We start from the raw sequence: 24,814 nt of genomic DNA, 5'->3' as shown, positions 1-24,814 counted from the left end.
AATTAATGAGGATGTGACAGAGTTTACGGGGCAGATCAGACTCCTTCTTTCCCAGGGCTGAGCTCGGCAGCAACCCGAAAATCGAGGGAAAAAACGGTGAGGGGAAAGGGGGGAGGGAGAGCGAGGGGAGAGGGGAGGATGTGTGCTCAGCAAAAGAGCAATCCTGTACTTGTCAGGATTAATCAGGCACAGGGGAGACGAGCAGAAAGCACTCGGGCTCTCCAGGAAGGGAATTAATCCCTCACCTCCTCCCCTCCCCCGGATCCAGCATCCTCAGGATGCTCCTCCGTGGATAGAGGAGGTTTGCAAACGCACCCTCACGTCTCTCCCGCTTCGTTTCTCCCGGAAAAAAAGGAAATAAACAGAATGAATCTCTTTATTTGGGGCTTGTTTGGGGTTTTTTTTTTTTTTGCTTGGGAAGCAAGCTGCTCCCAGGCAGAAGCTGGGATAAACTGGAGCTGCTGGCAGCTCAGCAACCCCTCTGAGCATCCCAGTTCCTCTGAGCATCCCAGATCCTGAGCATCCAGGATCCTTTGAGAATCCCAAACCCTCTGAGCATCCCAGATCCTGAGCATCCCAGATCCTGAGCATCCCAGAATCCTCTGAGCATCCCAAACCCTCTGAGCATCCCAGATCCTGAGCATTCCATCCCTTGAAGATCCAGGATCCTCTGAGCATCCCAGATCCTGAGCATCCAGGATCCTTTGAGAATCCCAAACCCTCTGAGCATCCCAGATCCTGAGCATCCAGAATCCTCTGAGCATCCCAGATCCTGAACATCCCATCCCTTGAACATCCAGGATCCTCTGAGCATCCAGTTCCTCTGAGCATCCCAGATCCTGAGCATCCAGAATCCTCTGAGCATCCCAGATCCTGAGCATCCCATCCCATGAACATCCAGGATCCTCTGAGCATCCAATTCCTCTGAACATCCCAGATCCTGAGCATCCAGGATCCTCTGAGCATCCCTGGCTTTGAGCATCCATCCCATCCCATCCCTTGAACATCCAGGATCCTCTGAGCATCCCAGATCCTGAGCATCCCAACCCCTCTGAGCCACGTTTGCACCCACTGGCCCAGCCTAAAACACGGAGCATCCATGGTCCAAGGCCAAGAAATGGGGGGATTGGTACCTCTTGGAAAACACATGCAACACCCAGGCTGGAAAAACCCACCAGAATCTTTGGAAAGTCTCATCCCCTATAGCACCCTATAGAGATCCCATGGAATCCCAGATGTCTTTGAGTCTGAAGGGACCTTAAAAACCATCTTGTCCCATCCCCCTGCCAGGGACAGGGACATTTCCCACCAGCCCAGGCTGCTCCAAGCCCCAACACTTCCAGGGATGGGGCAGCCACAGATTTTTGGGGCCTCATCACCCCACAGCCCCGTGGCTGGGTGCTGCTTCACCCCTCTCTGCCCCTCAGCAACCCCTGGGGGGAGTGAGGAGGACTTGAAGGGTCCCACTGGAGCCCCCTGAGACCCCAAATAAAACCCCAAACCCATCCTGAGCCCAAACAGCAGCGAGATTTGGGAGCGGGTCCAAAGCCTGGAGCTCAGGCCCATCTCCAAATATCTCCCAACAAGTTTATTTATGGAAAACAAAACCAGTCCAAGACGTTCACAGCTCAGGAATATTTCATGCTGTTTGCTGAGAAAATCTTCCCAGTGAGGAAGGAACCACACAGCTCCCCGGGCATCCCACCCCAGTCACCCTGGGAGCTTGGAACTGGTCTGACTGGGTCAAACACCTTAATTTACTTGATTCCCATCCTGCTTAATTAATTAATGAGGTCTGGAGGCACAGTGCTGGGCTAAGGTGGGAGCCCTGGGAAGAGCCAAGGGCTGAAGCAGCCCCATTGGGTGCCCCCCCCACCTTCTGGGGACACTGTCCCCAATTCCAGGCATTCCCAGGAATGGGAAAAGCAATTTCCCTGCTTGGGAAGAGGAGGAAAAGGTGGCAGAGGAGGGAGGGAGAACCCAGGGGATGCTCAGGTGCTTCCCCCCCTGGGTCCTGCTGCTCTTCTGCACCCACAGAGCTGCGACCCTAGAAGAAGAAATCCCTTTTTGTCCCCAAACGGGAGGGGAAAGGGACAACCCGAGTGGCAGAAGGAGCAGAGCAGGGTTGGGGACACGTGTCACAGCTCCTGTCCTCATTGACCCCCCCTGTGTCACACTGCCAGCACCCAGCTGTCTGCTGGGGCACCCCAAGGTGAAGGGCAGGCCAGAGGCAGCGGTGATGGGAGTCACCCTGATGGATCCCTGTCACCTCCTGGGGACCATTCAGGTGTCCCCTCCCTGCTCCAGCTCAGCAGGGTTGTCACCTCGGCGAGGGAGGAGGGAGACTCCTAGAATCCTGGAATGGGCTGGGCTGGAAGGGACCTCAGAGCTCATCAAGTCCAACCCTTGCTCCACTCCCCCCGTGGTTCCCAGCCCATGGCACTGAGTGCCACATCCAGGCTCTTTTGAAATATCTCCAGGGATGGAGAATCCACCCCTTCCCTGGGCAGCCCATTCCAATGTCTGATCACCCTCTCCAGAAAGAAATTCTTTCTAATATCTGTTAGATATCTGTTAGAAATTCTGTTAGATATCTGTTAGAAATTAGAAATATCTGTTAGAGCAGATGTAGCAAGATGAACCTCTTTTAGGGCACAGCACCCCAACTGGGTGTTCCAGGAGAAACTCACCAATAGTGCTCTGAGTCCGACACTCTCAGGGCTGACCAGCCTGGATCAGTGCTGCTGCTCCAAAAGTGGCCTCTCCTCTGGCTTCCTCAGGACTGAGCTTTATTGCCCCCTAATCCTGCTCATCCACAGTAGGGGCCCGGCCTAATCAGGCACAGGTGGTCATGATGCCCACTGCCTGGCAATTAGTGCCACCTGGTTGCCTCATTTCACTACAAATATCTAACCTAAACCTGCCCTGGCACAACTTGAGACCTCTTGTGCCCTCTTGTCTTGCTGAGAGTTGCCTGGGAAAAGAGCCCAACCCCCCCCTGGCTCCAACCTCCTTTCAGGGAGTTGGAGAGAGTGATGAGGTCTCCCCTGAGCCTCCTCTTCTCCAGCCTCAACACCCCCAGCTCCCTCAGCCCTTCCTCACAGGAATTCTGCTGGATCCCTTCCCAGCCTCCTTGCTCTTCTCTGGACCTGCTCCAGCACCTCAAGCTCCTTCCTGAGCTGAGGGGCCCAGAACTGGACACAGGACTCAAGCTGTGGCCTCCCCAGGGCTGAGCACAGGGGCAGAATCCCTTCCCTGGACCTGCTGGCCACGCTGTTCCTGAGCCAGCCCAGGATGCCATTGGCCTTCTTGGCCACCTGGGCACACTGCTGCCTCCTCTTCAGCTTCCTGGCAATCCAGACTCCCAGCTCCCTTTCTGCCCCTCTGTGCCCAGCCTGGAGCTCCCCATGGGCTTCTTGTGTTGAACCTCATCCCCTTGGGATCAGCCCAACTCTCCAGTCTGTCCAGGTCCCTCTGCAGAGCCCTCCTGCCTTCCAGCTGATCCACACTCCCCCCAGCTCGGTGTCCTCTGCAAATTTGCTGCTGATGGACTCAATCCCCTCACCTAAATCCTCACTAAAGATATTAAACAGCACTGGGCCCAACGCTGATCCCTGGGGGACACCACGGCCGCCATTTTGAGGCAGCCCCGTTCAGCTCCACTCTCTGGGCCCGTTCCAGCCAGTTCCTAACCCAGCACAGAGTGCTCCTGCCTGATCCATGCTTCCTCCCATCCAGCTTTCCACCAGAATTCCCAAAGTTTTCACTCCAGCTGGAAGGAATCTGGCAAATCCAGCGTGATCTGCCTCCAGGAGGAGGGAGGTGACCTGGGAAAAGGGATTCCTGGAGGGATGGGATGAAGGCAAAGCTCAACCAAATCCTCAGCATTCCCACCCCTTGACTTCATGATCCCCCCAAAACGAGCCGGATCCAGGGAAATGCCAGGAATTTTAGGAGGGAAAAGCTTGGCTTTTGGTGGGTGCAGATGTGCTCCAGCTGCATCCCCCTGGGAGCATCCCAAGGGCAGCAGGTGGCACCTGGGGTGACATTCCAGGAAAAAAAGGAAGCCAGGAGGTGACAATGACTCCGTTTTCCTTCCCTTTCCAGAGGGAAATTCCCAGGTTAGGGAAGCCCCAACTTCCTCACCTCTTCCATGACCCAGGAGAAGGTGAACTCAGAGCAAAGCTCAACCAAATCCTCAGCATTCCCACCCCTTGACTTCATGATCCCCCCAAAACGAGCCGGATCCAGGGAAATGCCAGGAATTTTAGGAAGGGGAAATGCCAGGAATTTTAGGAGGGAAAAGCTTTGCAAGGCTGAGCCCTCAGGTTCCTTTTGCTCCAGCATCACTTCCCACCCATCCCAAATGCTGGGAAGGGGCCGGGTAGCATCGGGGCAGGGAATATTCAGGATCCCGGGCTTCAGGAAAGGGCTGAATCCCAGGATTCTGGAAAACGCCGCCGTTTCCCCCCCCCCTTCCTCCTCCTCCTCCTCCTCCCATTCCCAAATATTTCTTTAACGAGGGATTTCCTCTCGCACCTCCCGTGGGCTCCGGCGCTGCGGGGAAGCTCTGCTTCCCACAGGATCCTCCAACATCGGGAAATTCCCCAGGGAAAGCTCCGAACCCTCCCCCTTTTCCCTTCCCCCCACCTCCTCCACCAGGCCTGGAGCCACGGTGATGGTCCCGATGCCCAAAGGGCTTCGGGCACTGGGAGAGGGGAGGAGGGGGGGGGGTTTGCAGCTCCCTGAGCACGATGTCCCCCCGGGTGTCCCCCCCCCGTGTGTCCCCTCGGCCGCTGACACGCGTGGGGACCCCCCCCGTGGGACCTCGTCTTTGATTTCTGCCGAATTTCTCTTTTCCTTGAATTTCTGAGCCAGATCTGAAGCTTCCCGAGGAGATGCTGAGACCCAGAGATGGGTGAGGAGGGGGACACGAAAGGGACAAAGTTTGGGGGAGGGGATGAAACCTGGAGAGGAAGCAAGGGGAGAAGCAGAGCTCCCTCCCCCCCCCAAAAAAAAAAAAAAAAAAAATAAAATTTCGGGGTAAAAAATCCCCCCAGAGTTTAATTGAGGCCTTGAAAATTCAGCCCGGGGAGAAAGGAGCTTGGGGCCCGATCTGGTGCTCCGGGAAATGTTGGGTTGTTGGTAAAAAGTGTGAATTGAGGGGAAAAGGTTGCAAAAAGAACAAAAAAAAAGGCCCCGAGGTGACTGGAAAACAACCGGTAGCGTCAGGGTGTAGCAGCCCCTGGAGCAGGGGGTGCCTCGGGTGGGAAATAGGCTGGGAATCATTAATATGAAATAGTAGGAAATAATATAATATAATATAGAATAAAATAAAAAGTATAAAACTAAAAGAAAATAATATAGAATAAAATAAAAAAATATATAATATAAAGTAAAATAATATAATATAGAATAAAATAAAAATAAAATAATATAGAATAAAATAAAAATAAAATAATATAGAATAAAATAAAATAATATAATGTATAATGTATAATGTGTAATATGTAATATGTAATGTGTAATATGTAATATGTAATATGTAATATATTATATATCTTTGTATATAATTATAATATATATTATATAAATATATAATTATATAATTATATGTATTAATATATAACCTCCAAGCATCTCCAAACCCCCTCTGAACATCCTTAAACCCCTCCGAGCACCCCCAAACCCCTCTCAGCATCCCCAAACCCCTCTGAGCACCCCTAAACCCCTCTGAGCATCCCCAAACCCCCTCTGAGCATCCCCAAAACCTTCCGAGCACCCCCAAATCCCTCCGAGCATCCCCAAAACCCCTCTGAACATCCCCAAACCCCTCTGAGCATCCCCAAACCCCCTCTGAGCATCCCTAAACCTTCCGAGCACCCCCAAATCCCTCCGAGCATCCCCAAAACCCCTCTGAACATCCCTAAACCCCTCTGAACATCCCCAAACCCCTCTCAGCATCCCCAAACCCCTCCGACCATCCCCAAAACCCTCCAAGCACCCCCAAACCCCTCTGAGCATCCCTAAACCCCTCCGAGCATCCCCAAACCCCTCTCAGCATCCCAAACCCCTCTGAACATCCCCAAACCCCTCTGAGCACCCCCAAAACCCCTCTGAGCACCCCCAAAACCCCTCTGAACATCCCCAACCCCTCCGAGCACCCCCAAACCCCCTCTGAACATCCCCAAACCCCTCTGAGCACCCCCAAAACCCCTCTGAGCACCCCCAAACCCCTCTGAACATCCCCAAACATCCTCTGAGCATCCCCAAAACCTTCCGAGCACCCCCAAATCCCTCCGAGCATCCTCAAACCCCCTCTGAGCATCCCTAAACCCCTCCGAGCACCCCCAAACCCCTCTGAACATCCCCAAACCCCTCTGAGCATCCCCAAACCCTTCTGAACATCCCCAAACCCCTCCGAGCACCCCCAAAACCCCTCTGAACATCCCCAAACCCCTCTCAGCATCCCCAAACCCCTCCGAGCACCCCCAAACCCCTCTCAGCATCCCCAAACCCCTCCGAGCACCCCCAAATCCCTCCGAGCATCCCCAAACCCCCTCTGAACATCCCCAAACCCCTCTCAGCATCCCCAAAACCCCTCTGAGCACCCCTAAATCCCTCCGAGCATCCCCAAACCCCTCTGAGCATCCCCAAAACCCCTCTGAGCATCCCCAAACCCCTCTGAGCATCCCCAAAACCCCTCTGAGCATCCCCAAACCCCTCTGAGCATCCCCAAAACCCCTCTGAGCATCCCCAAACCCCTCTGAGCATCCCCAAAACCCCTCTGAACATCCCCAAACCCCCTCTGAGCATCCCCAAAACCCCTCTGAACATCCCCAAACCCCCTCTGAGCATCCCCAAAACCCCTCTGAACATCCCCAAACCACTCCAAGAATCTCCAAACCTCTCTGAACAACCCCAAACCCCTCTGAGCATCCCCAAAACCCTTCTGAACATCCCAAACCCCCTCTGAGCACCCAAAACCCCTCTGAACATCCCCAAACCCCCCCAGGGAGAAGCATCCTCCTCCTCCTGGGAAGAACCCGACTTTTCCCTCCCCACTCCAGACTTTTTCCTGCTCTTTTCCCTCCCGGATATCCAAGCTGCCCCCTCAGCCAGCACCATTCCCGTTACACAACCCTGCTCGGGAGATCCTACGTGGGCAGACGTGGGTTTTCCTCTCAATTGCCAAAAAACCCTCTCTCTGCAGCTCAGCAGAACATGAGCAGCTTACATAAAAAAAAAAAAAAAAAAAAACAGAATTTTTTTTACCCGGCGTGTGGGTTGCGAGGAGACACCTTCCCAGCTCCCCCCTTTTTCAATTTAGAGATTTTTTTTATTTTTATTTTTATTTTTAATCCCCTCTAAATCAACCCAAACCCCATCAAGCTGCTTTTCCTTGGGGGGGGTTTTGCAAGGAGACACCTTCCCAGCTCCCCCCCCACCCTTTCTCAATTTATAGATATTTTTATTTTATTTTTATTTTTAAATCCCCTCTAAATCAATCCAAACCCCATCAAGCTGCTTTTCCTTGGGGGGGGGTTTTGCAAGGAGGCACCTTCCCAGCTCCCCCCTTCTCAAGTTATAGATATTTTTATTTTAATTTTTTTTTTAATCCCCTCTAAATCAACCCAAACCCCATCAAGCTGCTTTTCCTTGGGGGGGGGGGGGTTGCAAGGAGACACCTTCCCAGCTCCCCCCTTCTCAAGTTATAGATATTTTTATTTTTATTTTTAAATCACCTCTAAACCAACCCAAACCCCATCAAGCTGTTTTTTCTTGTGGGGGGGGGGAGGGTTGCGAGCAGACACCTTCCCAGCTCCCCCCCTTCTCAATTTATAGATATTTTTATTTTATTTTTATTTTTAAATCACCTCTAAACCAACCCAAACCCCATCCTGCTGCTTTTCCTTGTGGGGAGGGGTTTGCAAGGAGGCACCTTCCCAGCTCCCCCCTTCTCAAGTTATAGATATTTTTATTTTAATTTTTATTTTTAATCACCTCTAAATCAACCCAAACCCCATCAAGCTGCTTTTCCTTGTGGGGAGGGGGGTTTGCAAGGAGACACCTTCCCAGCTTCCCCCCACCCTTTCTCAATTTATAGATATTTTTATTTTATTTTTATTTTTAAATCCCCTCTAAACCAACCCAAACCCCATCAAGCTGTTTTTTCTTGTGGGGGGGGATGCGAGGAGACACCTTCCCAGTTCCCCTCTTTCTCAATTTATAGATATTTTTATTTTATTTTTATTTTTAAATCCCCTCTAAACCAACCCAAACCCCATCCTGCTGCTTTTCCTTGTGGGGAGGGGTTTGCAAGGAGGCACCTTCCCAGCTCCCCCCTTCTCAAGTTATAGATATTTTTATTTTAATTTTTTTTTTAATCCCCTCTAAATCAACCCAAACCCCATCCTGCTGCTTTTCCTTGGGGGGGGGGGGGGTTGCAAGGAGACACCTTCCCAGCTCCCCCCCTTCTCAATTTATAGATATTTTTATTTTATTTTTATTTTTAAATCCCCTTTAAACCAACCCAAACCCCATCAAGCTGTTTTTTCTTGTGGGGGGGGATGCGAGGAGACACCTTCCCAGCTCCCCTCTTTCTCAATTTATAGATATTTTTACTTTATTTTTATTTTTTAAATCCCCTTTAAACCAACCCAAACCCCATCAAGCTGCTTTTCCTTGGGGGGGTGGGGGAGGAGGATGTGAGGAGACACCTTCCCAGCTCCCCCCCTTTTTCAATTTAGAGATTTTTTTTATTTTTATTTTTATTTTTAATCCCCTCTAAATCAACCCAAACCCCATCCCGCTGCTTTTCCTTGTAGGGGGGGGGGGGGGGGCTGGAGAAATGACTCAAGTGTTTTGTAACTTGTCACATTCGAAAGCTGCAATTTGGAGGCAGGAAGGAGGCATCCAAAATAGTCCCCCCCGGCTTGTATAACCGAGATCCCCCCGGCGGGAGGGGTGAGGATTCAAAAAAAAAAACAAAAAAAAAACCCCAAAAAAAACCCAAAACCAAAACAAACCCAACGCGCACAAAAAAAAAAAAAAAAAAAAAAAAAAAAAAAAAAAAAAAAAAAAAAAAAAAAAAGGGAGGAGGAGAGGAGGAGGGGGGGGGGGATTTTCTCCTGGAGATTGGCAGCTGGAAAAGAAAGAAAAAGGCAAGCTCGGGGTTGTCACAGCGCAGGAAGGAGCCCCCAAATCGGGAGGAATTACTCATCCCTGGAAAAGGCTCCGGTGCTGGCAGGGAGGCACCGGGAATGATGCTGCAGGGAAGGGAGGGAGGGAAGGAGGAAAACTCCCGGGGGTGGCTGCTCCGGATGCTCCGAGCCCGGGGGCGAGGTTGTGCTCGCTGGGATGCTGGAGGTGATGCAGGAGAGAGAGGGGGTTCCCCTGGGGGGAAAAACCCAAAACAAAACTCACACAAAATCCCTTTTTGTCCCCAAACGGGTGGGGAAAGGGACAAGCCGAGTGGCAGAAGGAGCAGAGCAGGGCTGGGGACACGTGTCACAGCTCCTGTCCTCACTGACCCCCCCTGTGTCACACTGCCAGCACCCAGCTGTCTGCTGGGGCACCCCAAGGTGAAGGGCAGGCCAGAGGCAGCGGTGATGGGAGTCACCCTGATGGATCCCTGTCACCTCCTGGGGACCGTTCAGGTGTCCCCTCCCTGCTCCAGCTCAGCAGGGTTGTCACCTCGGCGAGGGAGGAGGGAGAATCCTAGAATGGGCTGGGCTGGAAGGGACCTCAGAGCTCCTCAAGTCCAACCCTTGCTCCACTCCCCCCGTGGTTCCCAGCCCATGGCACTGAGTGCCACATCCAGGCTCTTTGGAAATATCTCCAGGGATGGAGAATCCACCCCTTCCCTGGGCAGCCCATTCCAATGCCTGAGCACCCTCTCCAGAAAGAAATTCTTTCTAATGTCCAACCTAACCCTCCCCTGGCACAACTTGAGACCTCTTGTGCCCTCTTGTCTTGCTGAGAGTTGCCTGGGAAAAGAGCCCAACCCCCCCCTGGCTCCAACCTCCTTTCAGGGAGTTGGAGAGAGTGATGAGGTCTCCCCTGAGCCTCCTCTTCTCCAGCCTCAACACCCCCAGCTCCCTCAGCCCTTCCTCACAGGAATTCTGCTGGATCCCTTCCCAGGGATCCTCCTTGCTCTTCTCTGGACCTGCTCCAGCACCTCAATCTCCTTCCTGAGCTGAGGGGCCCAGAACTGGACACAGGACTCAAGCTGTGGCCTCCCCAGGGCTGAGCACAGGGGCAGAATCCCTTCCCTGGACCTGCTGGCCACGCTGTTCCTGAGCCAGCCCAGGATGCCATTGGCCTTCTTGGCCACCTGGGCACACTGCTGCCTCCTCTTCAGCTTCCTGGCAATCCAGACTCCCAGCTCCCTTTCTGCCCCTCTGTGCCCAGCCTGGAGCTCCCCATGGGCTTCTTGTGTTGAACCTCATCCCCTTGGGATCAGCCCAACTCTCCAGTCTCTCCAGGTCCCTCTCCAGTTTAAGCACTGAGGGATAGAAGCTTGACTTTTGTATCCTCCCCCTGCCCCACACAAGAAGTGGGTTCTCTGCCGTGTTTATTTAATAATAAAATATGAATAAATGAAATGGGAGTGGAAAAAGTGCATGGTGTGTGTACAGGACAAGGTGAGCTGAAGCCTGGTTTGTCCCCAGAGCTGAAAACATCAGTTCCTTTGGTTTCTTTGGCCCTAAGAATAAGGAGTACATTGCCTAGTGAACCCCAAGACGGGTTTTTTTTCTTTTGGTTTGTTTTTTTTTTTTCTTTTTGGACGGGGGGGGGGGTTGAGGGAATGGGTCCTATTTGTGTAAAGAGCAAGCTGAAGCCTGGTTTGTCCCCAGAGCTGAAAACATCAGTTCCTTTGGTTTCTTTGGCCCTAAGAATAAGCAGAATATTTCCTGGTGAACCCCAAGCCTATTTTAATTTTTTTAATTTTTTTTTTTTTTGTGTGTGTGGGGGGGATTTGAGGAAGGGGAGGGGGGGTGCTCCTGGGGCTCCCCAGGCAGCATCTTGCCCCCCGCTCACGCAGGTCACCCCCAGCCTCCAGCCCCCATCCCCACCTCCTGATTTGACCCCAGGAGGGAGAGCAAACCCCGAGTGCTTTAATTGCCATGGACAGGGCTGAGGGGTGGGTGGCCCTGTCACCCATCAGCATCATTTAGAGCTTGGGCAGCACCCAAATCCCCTGGGAAAGGCCCCTCAAGGGCTCTGTCTTCACATCAGCCTTCATTTCCCTGGCTCCTTCACACCCCCCCTGTCAGGTTGGGGCTCCCCAGCTGGACAGTGACAGCAGCTGATGGATCCCTGCCTCTGGAATCAGGCTGTTCCCCTAGGAACATCCCTCTGCTCCCCAAAAAAACCTGGATCTGAAGGTGGAGCAGCCCCAGCAGCCCCAGGTTCCTCCTCTGAGCTTCCTCCTCACCCCCTTTGGCATCTGAAAGTCAGAAAAAAAAAAAAAAAAAAAAAAAAAAAAAATTCCCCTTTTTTATTTATTTTATTTTGATTTTTATTTTTTTCCCCTGCCTGGGAATTTCACAGCCAACCTGCTAATGAGTCTTTGTGAACCTTGTGCCTTCTTACCTCTAATTTTCCAGCCTGTTAGGATTTGAGCTCTGTGGACAGCCTCACATTTGGTTTGGAATTATAGGCTGAGTGGCTGTTCTCTCCTATTATTGTGCTGTCAATCTCCTATTAGCACATTATAATATGGTACACTGAATGCATCTGTTCCCTATATCACAAGTCCTAATTGTCATTTGTTGAATCACTTTGTCTGGGATGATTGTTAAGCAATTATTTCATCCCAAGCAGCTTAAACTTTGATTACTGGAGAGCGGTGGCTGGGATCAAAGGGAAAAAAAAAAAAAAGAAGAAGAAGAAAAAAAAAATAAATTTGCTGCTTTCCAGTGTTTTGCTGGGGAAGGAGGCACAAGTGGCTGTCCCAGGGATGCCAATACATAAGCAATGAGGAGAGGAGGTTTGATGACCTGGAGGTTTTTGCCATCTCTGAAGCTCATCCTCCTTCCTGGAGGGCTTTGTCCAGGGTCCAGGGAGGTAATGACAGGGATGCAAAGTGACATTCCTGCCAGGATTGCTCAGGGAAAGAAGTTCTCATGGCGTGTGGCACCAGCTGGCCCCTCCACCAGCCCCTCTGCACTTCACCACTGCTTTCCATCAAGGATATTCTCCTTTTTCCCAAGGGAATCACAGCAGGATTGCACCCTGGACCAACACCTCTGCTCCCAAACCTCCAGCCCAGGTCAGGAGAGGACAGGGTTGTGCAGAAGAGCTCAGAGGACACTTTATATATATATATTTTTTTTTTTTTCTTTTTTTTTTTTTACTTTTACACCCTCCACTCAAGCCCTTTGTGTTAGGAGAGGACAGGGTTGTGCAGAAGAGCTCAGAGGACACTTTATATATATATATATAAATTTATATTTTTTTTTGCTTTACACCCTCCACTCAAGCCCTTTGGGTTAGGAGAGGACAGGGTTGTGCAGAAGAGCTCAGAGGACACTTTATATATATATATATTTTTTTTTTTTTTTTTGCTTCTACACCCTCCACTCAAGCCCTTTGGGTTAGGAGAGGAAAGGGTTGTGCAGAAGAGCTCAGAGGACACTTTATATATATATTTTTTTTTTTTTTTTTTTTGCTTTTACACCTTCCACTCAAGCCCTTTGTGTTAGGAGAGGACAGGGTTGTGCAGAAGAGCTCATAGGACACTTTATATATATATATATATTTTTTTTTTTTTTTTGCTTTTACACCTTCCACTCAAGCCCTTTGGGTTAGGAGAGGAAAGGGTTGTGCAGAAGAGCTCAGAGGACACCTTTATATATATATATATATATTTTTTTTTTTTTTCTTTTACACCCTCCACTCAAGCCCTTTGGGTTAGGAGAGGACAGGGTTGTGCAGAAGAGCTCAGAGGACACTTTATATATATATATATTTTTTTTTTTTTTGCTTTTACACCCTCCACTCAAGCCCTTTGGGCAGCTGAAGCCCCTCAGCCCAACCCCACCTCTCAGAACTGGAGTTGGAGTCAGGGATGTCCCAAACCATGGGAACCCAAAGCATCCCCAGCAGGGCAAAAAAAAAAAAAAAAAAGGAGGGGTTGGACACCAGGGATTTGGGCTAATCCCTAAAATATCTGCCTGACAGCAGCAGGAAGGAATGTTGGGCCATTGTTTTTTAAGTAGCCCAGACAGAATTGGGTAAAAAAAAAAAAAAAACAACAACAACAACCAACAAAACTCAACAAAAAGCACCCACCCCACACTGGTGGCTCCTTCATCCCAAAGGCTTCCAGGAGCCAAGGAGGAGCCAGAAACTTGTGCTTCAAGCCATCTTCTGTAATGAGCCTCCAATTTCACCCCAGTGCTCCCAGCCCCAACCAGTTGCAGCAAACTGGAGCCCAGTTAAGGGCTGGAAAGCAAAACTTCTCCTCCTTTTGTTCAGAGCTGCAGAATTTCCCCAGCCAAGCCCTTCCCCAAATAATGGGCCCCAAAGCCTGGGGCACAGAAGTTTTTCTAAATCAGGGCTGGCTCCAGCCAGGCCACCGAGGGTTTCCAAAAGGAACAAGGCTGGGATAGAAGTGGATTTTATCCCTGGACTCCAGGAATATCCAAACTCCTTCTCCTCCTCCCCATCACCCTGGGAATGGTCCCAGTGCCCTGGCAGGATGTGGCCCTGGCTGCAAAGAGGAATTCCAGCTTCTGGATGTGTGTAAGTTGTCTCCTTCTCAGGCTGTTTTGAGGGAGGAACGTTGTTTTTGCCAAAAAAATTCAATTTTTTTTTTTTAAAGTTTCAGGATGCGGGTAGAAACAACCCCCTCCCCACCAAAAAAAAAAAAAAAAAAAAAAGCAAGTTCTACCCCTTTTTCTGACCCTAAACCAGCCCAAAGAAACCTTTAAGGAAGTTGTCAAGCCCTGTGATGCTGGAAACAAATCTGGAGGAGCAGGTAAAAAGGTGGTGAAGCTCGTGGGGGGCAAATTGCTTTTTAACAAGCAGACAAGTCCTATCACTAGCATCTGCTGTATGTTTTTATAAAGGCCCAGCAAATCTGCTTTGGAAAAAGCAGTAAATAAAGTTTCCCATCGATTTGATCTCGGGAGTAATCTGTTTTTCTGTCTGGTAATAAAACAGAATCATGTCAGGGCTAATGTGCCGATAGATCACGGGGCTGCCCCTCCATCCATCACCTTCTGCTGGGATTGCTTAGCTCCAGGATTTATCAACTTGCCCCCCAAATTGAGGCACTGGCCAATTTTCTTTTCCCATTATTTTTTTTTTTTTTCTGTTGCTTGAGCAAAGCAATATTGAGGCAGGATGAGGAGGGGGCATTGCCCACCCAAGCAGATGTTGTGCTGCTTCACCCGGCTCCTCTGCCAGGATTTTCAGAGGATGCTCCATAAAAAAAAAATAAAATAAAAATAAAAATATATGGGGATGGCTGGGGGTCAGTGTTTGCTCTGTGAAGCATCTTTGAAGCAAAAGCTGCGTGGGATACCTTGGGAGGAAAATTCTGATGCTCAAAAGGGGCTCCAAGCCAGGTCTGAGCAGCCTCAGCATCACCCCTGCAGCACCAAGAGGGTGAAGTGGGCCAGAAAGATGAAGAACTGAAACTTGCCAAGGTCACAGATCCATGGCCAAGTTTTTCCAGGCATCCAAACCATCATTCCTTGGCTTCCCCACCCCAGGGAATGCCTCTGGTGTTCCACTGCACAGCCCTGAGTGGCCAGCTGGAAGCACAGCACCAAAAAAAGGCCAAGATGGGGTTTTGGGGGAAGGAAAAGGGATGTGTGAGGAAGCTGCAGTGCCTCAGGGAGTAAAAAGGACAGAAACCTCTGCTAAACACACAGAAAGTGGAGAACTCAAGTGCCCCAGGCCTACAAGTGGTGGGTGGCACCTCTCTGGAAGGGCCTTCACCCAACACGTGGCCCTGGCCTTCACCCAACTCATTGCCATGACCTCCAAAAACCCATTGGTGGGACCTTGACCTTCACCCAACCCATGGGTGTGGCCTTCACCCAACACATTGGTGTGGCCTTCACCCAAAACACAGCCATGACCTTGACCCAACCCATTGGTGGGACCTTGACCTTCACCCAACACATCGGTGTGGCCTTCACCCAACCCATGGCCATGACCTTAAAAAACCCATTGGTGTGGCCTTAGCCCAACCCATGGCCTTGACCATTACCCAACCCATGGGTGTGGCCTTCACCCAACCCATGGGTGTGGCCTTGACCTTCACCTAACATGTGGCCATGGCCTTCACCCAGCCCATGGCCTTGATCTTTACCCAACCCATTGGTGTGGCCTTGACCTTCACCCAACCCATGGCCATGACCCTAAAAAACCCATTGGTGTGGCCTTCACCCAGCCCATGGCCTTGACCTTCAGCCAACCCATGGGTGTGGCCTTGACCTTCACCCAGCCCATGGCCTTGACCTTCACCCAACGCATGGCCTTGACCTTCACCCAACCCATTGGCCTTGATCTTCACCCAACCCATTGGCGTTGCTCTTCACCCAAGCCATGGCCTTGACCTTCACCCCACCCCTTGGTGTGCCCTTCCCCCCCCCCTTGCCCTCACCTTCCCCCGGGGTCATCAAGGCCTCAAGCAGAGGCCTCAGCACCCTCGGGCAGGGTGAGCCCTGCTCCCCACCCAGCACCCACCCACCCATCCTTTAGGAGGGTGGGAAACCTCCCCGTGCCCCTCCCCGTCACCCAACTGAGAAATATTTCCAGGGATAAAAACAAACTCTACTTTTTTTTTTTTTTTTTTTGGTGGTGGTTTGGGTTTTTTGGGTTGGTTTTTTCTGTTTTTCCCTTGAAGTGACAAAGTGTCCCATGGCAAGCAAACACTTCCTACACAAGTTTTCATCCTCAAACCCTGATTTTTTTTCTTTTTTTTAGGCCAGAAAATCCCTTTACCCAGAACCCTCAGCTGGGTTATCCCAAATATCCACGGGGATAACTCCAGCTTCTCGTTTTCCTTGGGATTTAAAAAAAAAAAAATAAAATTCACATTTCCCAACCTTAGAAATCCCACTAAAAAACCATAAAAAGCAACCCCGGTGCCTCAGCCCTGGCACAACACTTGTTGCCACTCACTTCAGAGTGATTTTTTTTTTGGGGGGGAAAATCCCATTATTCCGAAGCATCCTTAGAGGGTTGGGAATAAGAATAAATTGTATCCCTAGAGGAGGAGCCTGGAGTGATCTGGACTCAGCTTTCTGTGAGCAATTTGAGGCTTTAAATGTACTCTGTGCTGGGTTAGGAACTGGCTGGAACGGGCCCAGAGAGTGGAGCTGAACGGGGCTGCCTCAAAATGGCGGCCGTGGTGTCCCCCAGGGATCAGCGTTGGGCCCAGTGCTGTTTAATATCTTTAGTGAGGATTTAGGTGAGGGGATTGAGTCCATCAGCAGCAAATTTGAAGAGGACACCGAGCTGGGGGGAGTGTGGATCAGCTGGAAGGCAGGAGGGCTCTGCAGAGGGACCTGGACAGACTGGAGAGTTGGGCTGATCCCAAGGGGATGAGGTTCAACACAAGAAGCCCATGGGGAGCTCCAGGCTGGGCACAGAGGGGCAGAAAGGGAGCTGGGAGTCTGGATTGCCAGGAAGCTGAAGAGGAGGCAGCAGTGTGCCCAGGTGGCCAAGAAGGCCAATGGCATCCTGGGCTGGCTCAGGAACAGCGTGGCCAGCAGGTCCAGGGAAGGGATTCTGCCCCTGTGCTCAGCCCTGGGGAGGCCACAGCTTGAGTCCTGTGTCCAGTTCTGGGCCCCTCAGCTCAGGAAGGAGCTTGAGGTGCTGGAGCAGGTCCAGAGAAGAGCAAGGAGGCTCCCTGGGAAGGGATCCAGCAGAATTCCTGTGAGGAAGGGCTGAGGGAGCTGGGGGTGTTGAGGCTGGAGAAGAGGAGGCTCAGGGGAGACCTCATCACTCTCTCCAACTCCCTGAAAGGAGGTTGGAGCCAGGGGGGGGTTGGGCTCTTTTCCCAGGCAACTCTCAGCAAGACAAGAGGGCACAAGAGGTCTCAAGTTGTGCCAGGGGAGGTTTAGGTTGGACATTAGAAAGAATTTCTTTCTGGAGAGGGTGCTCAGACACTGGAATGGGCTGCCCAGGGAAGGGGTGGATTCTCCATCCCTGGAGATATTTCCAAAGAGCCTGGATGTGGCACTCAGTGCCATGGGCTGGGAACCACGGGGGGAGTGGATCAAGGGTTGGACTTGATGAGCTCTGGGGTCCCTTCCAACCCAGCCCATTCTATGATCCTATGAATTTTTTTCCCCTCCCATCCCCGTAATTTGCTCCCTGCAGGAAGCTCCTGGCTGAGCAGAGCTTGGGAAAATCCAAGGAAAAAAATGGGAAAGCCCAGGAAGCGGCCTCGGATGCCTCGAGTTCTCTGGGAAGGGAAAAGCACCCCTGGGTGCCAGAAATGGGTCCCCACCCAGCACCCTGAGGTGCTGAGCCCCTGCCAGGGGGTCCCAGGGAGCTGCCCAGCCCCAAAGCTTCCTGCAGGAATGAGGGAAAGGGAAAGGTGGGCAGGGAATGGTTATTCCCAAGCTTTCCAGCCTGATTCCCAGGCTTTGTTTGGGGGGGAAAAAAAAAAATAAAATAAAAAAAAAAAAATCCCCCGTCACCGTGGAGAAGGCAGAGGAGCAGCCACAGCAATGCCCTGGCTTTGGGGGAAGAGATGAAGTGATAAATGGAAGTAAATAAATAAATAAAAATAAAAAATAAAAAATAAAAAATAAAAAATAAAAAATAAATAAAAAATAAATAAAAAATAAATAATAAATAAATAAAAAATAAAAATAAAAAATTAAAAATTAAAAAAATAAAAGAAATATAAAAATAAATAATAAATCATAAATAAAATAAAAATAAAATAATTATAAATATAAAAATAAATATTAAAATAAACATAAAAACCAAAAAACCAAAAACCAAAAACCAAAAAAAACCAAAAACCAAAAAACAAAAAAACCAAAAAACCAAAAAACCAAAAAACCAAAAAACCAAAAAACCAAAAAACCAAAAAACCAAAAAACCAAAAAACCAAAAAACAAAAAAACAAAAAAACAAAAAAAACAAAAAACAAAAAACAAAAAAAACCCAAAAAACCAAAAAACCAAAAACCAAAAAACAGAAACCAAAAAACAAAAAAACCCAACAAACAAAAAACAAAAAAACAAAAAACAAAAAACCAAAAAAACCAAAAACACAAAACCACAAAAAACAAAAAAGAAAAAAAAACCAAAAAACAAAAAAGCAAAAAACCAAAACCAAAACAAACAAACAAAAAAAAAAAAAAAATCAATATAAAAAATAAATAAAAATATAAATAAAAAAAATCAAAAGCCAATCAAGTGCCTCCATCCCTGGGAAATTTCCAGCCGTGCCCAGGTGAGGGATGGATTTATGGACAGCAATCTCTGCCAGGGAGGATTTATCATCATTATTAGCAGTATTAATATTTAATTATTTTATTTTTGGGGGGAGGGGAAGGTGGAGGAGAACCAAAGGGAAAGTTACACTTCAACCCACGCAGTCACCAGCCCGAAAAATCCACTCTGGGGACACCAAAAAAAAAAAAAAAAAATTGACTCCGGGAAAGCTGAGAAGGGACTTGGGATGAGGGGAACGGGGATGGGATGAGGGGAACGGGGATGGGATGAGGGGAACGGGGATGGGATGAGGGGAAGAGTTTCCAGGAGGGGAAATGGGAGGGAGAAATTCTTTGGGGTGATGCTCTGAGCCCCAAAAAGCTGCGGCTGCCCCATCCCTGGAAGTGCTGGAGGTTGGGATGGGGCTGAGACCCCACTGGTTGGAGATGTCCCTGTCCCTGTGGCACTGCTGGGGTGTCCCCCATGGTCCCCAAAGCACCCCAGGATCCCCAAACCAAGCACCCCACAAGCTGAGTTCCTCCTTCCCACCCAGAGCCACCAAGGTGACCCCAAAACCCCCCCGGGGGCTTGGGGACCCCCAGATGTCACCACACACCTCCAGCAGGTTCTGTCCCCAAACTGGCAGCAGGTTCAGGGTGTCCCCCAGACACCCCCAAACCCTACAGCCTGCTCTTTCCCCCCATCCCAGTTCATCCCCATTCCTGGAATAGGGGGAGACCCCGCTGCTCCCAGTGCTCCCAGTGCTCCCAGTGCTCCCAGCGCGCTGGGAAGTTCAATGCTGCCACCTGGCGGCAGCGCTTGAGAACAGCAGCCCCGAGGGGGGGGGAAAAAGGGGGGACCAGGGGTGCCAAACCCCTCCAAAAAGATGAATTAATTCGAATTAATTCGGTTTCTCCAAGCAAGCGGCAGCCCCAGGATAGAAAACCCCCCAAAACCTCCCCGGTCAAAGCTTTTGGTGGGTTCAGAAAATTGACAACTCATTAAAAAAAAAAAAAAGAAAAGTAAAAAGTCCGTTACCAACCCCAAACAAATCGATTTGTGGTGCAAAATTATTTTTTTTTTTGCGACGACGGAAGGGAAAAAAACAACAAAACAAACTTGCACAGAAGCTGGAAGGTAGAGAGGAGAAAAAGAGGGTGGAAAAATCGGAGGTTTCGGTAGAGAGGGGAAAAAGAAGGTGAAAAAATCGGATTTTTTGGTAGAGAGGAGAAAAAGAGGGTGGAAAAATTGGAGGTTTTGGTAGAGAGGGGGAAAAGAGGGTGGAAAAATCGGAGTTTTTGGTAGAGAGGGGAAAAAGAGGGTGGAAAAATCGGATTTTTTGGTAGAGAGGGGAAAAAGAGGGCGAAAAAATCGGATTTTTTGGTAGAAAGGAGAAAAAAGGGCGAAAAAATCGGAGGTTTTGGTAGAGAGGAGAAAAAGAATGTGAAAAAATCGGAGTTTTTAGTAGAGAGGATAAAAAGAGGGTGGAAAAATTGGAGGTTTTGGTAGAGAGGGGAAAAAGAGGGTGAAAATCGGAGGTTTTGGTAGAGAGGGGGAAAAGAGGGTGAAAAAATCGGATTTTTTGGTAGAGAGGGGAAAAAGAGGGTGGAAAAATCGGAGTTTTTGGTAGAGAGGGGAAAAAGAGGGTGAAAAAATCGGAGTTTTTGGTAGAGAGGAGGAAAAGAGGGTGAAAAAATCGGAGTTTTTTGAGTTAGCCCCAGCCACGGGGAAACGCGGGGGGAAAAAAAAATAATAAAAAAAATGGAAGGAGCCAAAATCCACAGGGTGAGCAACTCCCAGGGTGTCCCCAGCACCCAAACCCCCAGGAACCGGGTGTCCCGGCCCGACCCAACCGGGTGTCCCGGCCCAGCTCCGAGTTCAAGGTGGAAAAAAACCCCTTTCCCAAGTAATTCCTCCTCAATTAGCGGGTTCCACCCCTAATTAAGGCGGGGACACGGGGGGAGGGGACAGTGAGGAGCGGCGACAGGATCGGGACTCACCTGGGCAGCCCGTGGGTAGCGAACACGCGGGGGACCCCACTCGCGGCTGATCCGGCCCCGGTACCGGTGGCATTTGGGGATGTAAATGCAGCTCACATCGCCCAGCTCTGGGTAGATGATTTCTAAACCCCCTCTGAAGGGAAAAAAAGCCAAAAAAAACGGAGAAAAACCGCGTTTGGGATGGGCCACAAATTATGGGGATTTATCTCCCTCCCCAGGCTGAGGGGGAGGTGTGGGATCCAGAGCATCCTTTAGGGGTGGAACATCAGCCCCGGGGTTTTTCCCTCTTCCCCAGCAGCAGAAAGAGGTGAAATAATCATTATTATGTTCAGATGGCTCGGGCACAGCTTGGGTTATTCCCAATATTTTCCATCATCTTCAAAAATCCCAGCCTGTCTGATTTTGGGGAGCAAAATTATCCCTCAGTTCCTTGGCCTTGGGGCATATTTTAGATTATTCCCAATATTTTCCATCATTCCTTGGCCTTGGGACACACCTTGGATTATTCCCAATATTTTCCATCATTTTAAAAAGAAAACCCACCAGATTTGGGGAACAAAATTATCCCCCAGTTCCTTGGCTTTGAAGCATATCTTAGATTATTCCCAATATTTTCCATCATTCCTTGGTCTTGGGGCACACCTTGGATTATTCCAAATATTTTCCATTATCTTTAAAAAAATAAATCCCATTAGATTTTTAAGGTTTGGAGAGCAAAATTATCCCTCAGCTCCTTGGCCTTGGGACACACCTTGGGTTATTCCCAATATTATCCCTCAATTCCTTGGCTTTGGGGCATATCTTAGATTTTTCCTAATATTTTCCATCATTTTAAAAAATAAAACCCACCAGATTTGGGGGAACAAAATTATCCCTCAGTTCCTTGGCCTTGGGGCATATTTTAGGTTGTTCCCAATATTTTCCATCATTCCTTGGCCTTGGGGCACACCTTGGATTATTCCAAACATTTTCCATCATCTTTAAAAAAATAAAACCCACCAGATTTGGGGGAACAAAATTATCCCTCAGCTCCTTGGCCTTGGGGCATATTTTAGATTATTTCCAATATTTTCCATCATTCCTTGGCCTTGGGGCACACCTTGGATTATTCCCAGTATTTTCCATCATCTTTAAAAAAATAAAACCCACCAGATTTTGGGGAACAAATTATCCCTCAGCTCCTTGGCTTTGGGGCACACCTTGGGTTATTCCCAGTATTATCCCCCAGTTCCTTGGCTTTGGAGCATATTTTAGATTATTCCCAATATTTTCCATCATCTTTAAAAAAATAAATCCCATCAGATTTTTAAGGTTTGGGGAGCAAAATTATCCCTCAGCTCCTTGGCCTTGGGGGACACCTTGGATTATTCCCAATATTATCCCTCAGTTCCTTGGCCTTGGGGCATATTTTAGATTATTCCCAATATTTTCCATCATTCCTTGGCCTTGGGACACACCTTGGATTATTCCAAATATTTTCCATCATTTAAAAAAATAAATCCCATCAGATTTTTAAGGTTTGGGGAGCAAAATTATCCCTCAGCCCCTTGGCTTTGGGGCACACCTTAGATTATTCCCAGTATTATCCCTCAGTTCCTTGGCCTTGGGGCACACTTTAGATTATTCCCAATATTTTCCATCATCTTTAAAAAATAAATCCCATCAGATTTTTAAGGTTTGGGGAGCAAAATTATCCCTCAGCCCCTTGGCTTTGAAGAAGTAATTTGAATTTTGAGCCCCCCTTTTCCCCGTTGCCCTCTGGAAGCAGGGAGCAAGGCACTGGCAGGATCCTTCCAAGACCAGCAGGATGGGCTTTGAGCTCTTTGGGATGATTCCCGACCCCAAATAATCCCTAAAATCCCCTGCAGCTTTCTGCAGAAGACAAAAAAAAATTCCAAAAAATTCATTTTCAAGCCTTTTGGCAAACGGAGCCAAGAAGCTCTCCAGGTGATCAGAGACCCCAAGAACCTCAGTTCCTAGAAAAAAGGATGAACATTCCCAGCCCTGGAATTTATGGTCCCAGGAGGTGAGAGCTGGACACGGGAGGATGCTGAGGGTTGGGAAGGAGGCAAAAGGAGCCCCTCACCTGCAGAATTCCCGGTCTGGGCTGCTCAGCTGCTGGAAAATGCAGGTCCTGGAGGGTTCATCGGGCCAAGGGAGCTGCTCCCCCCGGGCTGGGGTGCTCAGGAGGCTGGCGGCCAGCACCAGCACCACAGCACCCACCAGCTTCATCCTGCCCAGGGACACAGGGACAGGGAGCTCAGAGCCCCAGGCACAGCTGTGACCCGGCACTCACCCCTTGGAGCATCCCCTACAACTCCTTGGAGCATCCCCTACAGCCCCTTGGAGCATCCCCTACAGCCCCTTGGAGTATCCCAAACAATCCCTTGGAGCATCCCCTACGACCCCTTGGAGCACCCCCTACAATCCCTTGGAGCATCCCCTACAACCCCTTGGAGCATCCCCTACAGCCCCTTGGAGCATCCCCTACAGCCCCTTGGAGCATCCCCTACGACCCCTTGGAGCACCCCCTACAATCCCTTGGAGCACCCCCTACAACCCCTTAGGAACAGTCCCACCACCAATCCCTTGGAGCATCCCCTACAACCTCTTGTAGTAATCCCCCTACAACCCCTTGGAGCATCCCCTAAAACCCCTTGGAGCATCCCCTACAGCCCTTGGAGCAACCCCACAACCCCTGTAGCAACCCCACAACCCCTGTAGCAACCCCACAACCCCTGTAGCAACCCCACAACCCCTGTAGCAACCCCACAACCCTTGTAGCAACCCCACAACCCCTTGTAGCAACCCCACAACCAACCCCTTGTAGCATCCCCACCAACCCCTTGTAATATCCCCAACAACCCCCTGTAGCAACCCCACAACCCCCTTGTAGCAACCCCACAACCCCCTGTAGCAACCCCACAACCCCCTGTAGCAACCCCACAACCCCTGTAGCAACCCCACAACCCTTTGTAGCAACCCCACAACCCCTGTAGCAACCCCACAACCCTTTGTAGCAACCCCACAACCCTTGTAGCAACCCCACAACCCCTTGTAGCAACCCCACAACCCTTGTAGCAACCCCACAACCCTTGTAGCAACCCCACAACCCCTGTAGCAAGCCACAACCCTTGTAGCAACCCCACAACCCCTGTAGCAAGCCCACAACCCTTGTAGCAACCCCCACAACCCCTTGTAGCAACCCCACAACCCCTGTAACAGCCCCACAACCCCTTGTAGCAACCCCACAACCCTTGTAGCAACCCCACAACCCCTGTAGCAACCCCACAACCCCCTGTAGCAACCCCACAACCCCTGTAGCAACCCCACAACCCCCTGTAGCAACCCCACAACCCCTTATAGCAACCCCACAACCCCCTGTAGCAACCCCACAACCCCTTATAGCAACCCCACAACCCCCTGTAGCAACCCCACAACCCCTTATAGCAACCCCACAACCCCCTGTAGCAACCCCACAACCCTTGTAGCAACCCCACAACCCCTTGTAGCAACCCCACAACCCCTTATAGCAACCCCACAACCCCTTGTAGCAACCCCACAACCCTTGTAGCAACCCCACAAGCCCCGGTAGCAACCCCACAACCCTTGTAGCAACCCCACAACCCCTGTAGCAACCCCACAAGCCCCTGTAGCAACCTCACAACCCCTTATAGCAATCCCACAACCCCTGTAGCAACCCCACAACCCCCTTGTCCCCCCCCCACCCTCCCCTCTCCCCCATCCCCCTCCCACCCCTCATCCCAACTCCAGGCCCAGCACCCCCTTTCCTCCATCCCCCATCCCAAATCCCAATTATACCCAAAATCCCAGTTTCAGGGACCACCCCCCCCTCCCCAGCACCCCTTTTTTTCCCACCTGCAATCAGGGTGCATCCCCCACCCCCCACCCAAACTTTGGAGGGCACCAGGGATGTGATGTCACAAGGTGGGTGGTGGTGGCCCCGACCTTGTCACCACCCCCCAAGCCCAGAGAACACCCAGGAAGGATCCAGAATCCCCGTTCCTGCTGCTCCCGAAGATTCCAACAGGACTTAAAAAAAAAAAAAAAAAAGGGAAAAAGGGGTTTTAGGGTTTTGAGGCACCCGTGGGGACCCAAAAAGTGGCCACTTACCCACCCAGCAGGTCCTGGGAGCAGCTCCAAGACAAAGCTTGGAAGTTGGAGGTTGCCGTGGAGATGGTTTCCCTGGAAAAAAGGGAAGAAAACACAGTGGGAAAAAAAAAAAAAAATTTTAAAAAAAAATAAAAATGGGGGGGTGCGGCTCAGCCCCCAAAGCAGCAGAAAAATCCCCCAACTGCTTCCCAACCACCCCCAGCTCCTCACCCAGCCCTAATTCCCAACTTCCCAGAGAATTCCAAAGGATGCGCCCCAAAC

The 24,814-nt window shown here is 50.1% G+C and overlaps 1 protein-coding gene across 1 annotated transcript; it reads right to left on the bottom strand.

Moving 5' to 3' along the window:
* Positions 1–9,003: 9,003 nt before the first annotated feature.
* On the bottom strand, positions 9,004–24,353 carry PEBP4 (phosphatidylethanolamine binding protein 4). The gene is made up of 4 exons (XM_071729139.1): positions 24,299–24,353; positions 22,506–22,652; positions 20,420–20,552; positions 9,004–9,396 (listed from the first exon to the last, which is right to left on the bottom strand). Exons 1-4 carry the CDS (start codon positions 24,313–24,315, stop codon positions 9,220–9,222), a joined length of 474 nt encoding a protein of 157 aa, XP_071585240.1. The 5' UTR covers positions 24,316–24,353; the 3' UTR covers positions 9,004–9,219.
* Positions 24,354–24,814: the final 461 nt, after the last annotated feature.

The sequence above is a fragment of the Heliangelus exortis genome, chromosome 30, assembly GCF_036169615.1.
Source record: "Heliangelus exortis chromosome 30, bHelExo1.hap1, whole genome shotgun sequence".
Classification (NCBI taxonomy): Eukaryota; Metazoa; Chordata; class Aves; order Apodiformes; family Trochilidae; genus Heliangelus; species Heliangelus exortis.
Note: the sequence above shows the minus strand (reverse complement) of the source record. Positions and strands in the feature narration are given on the sequence as shown.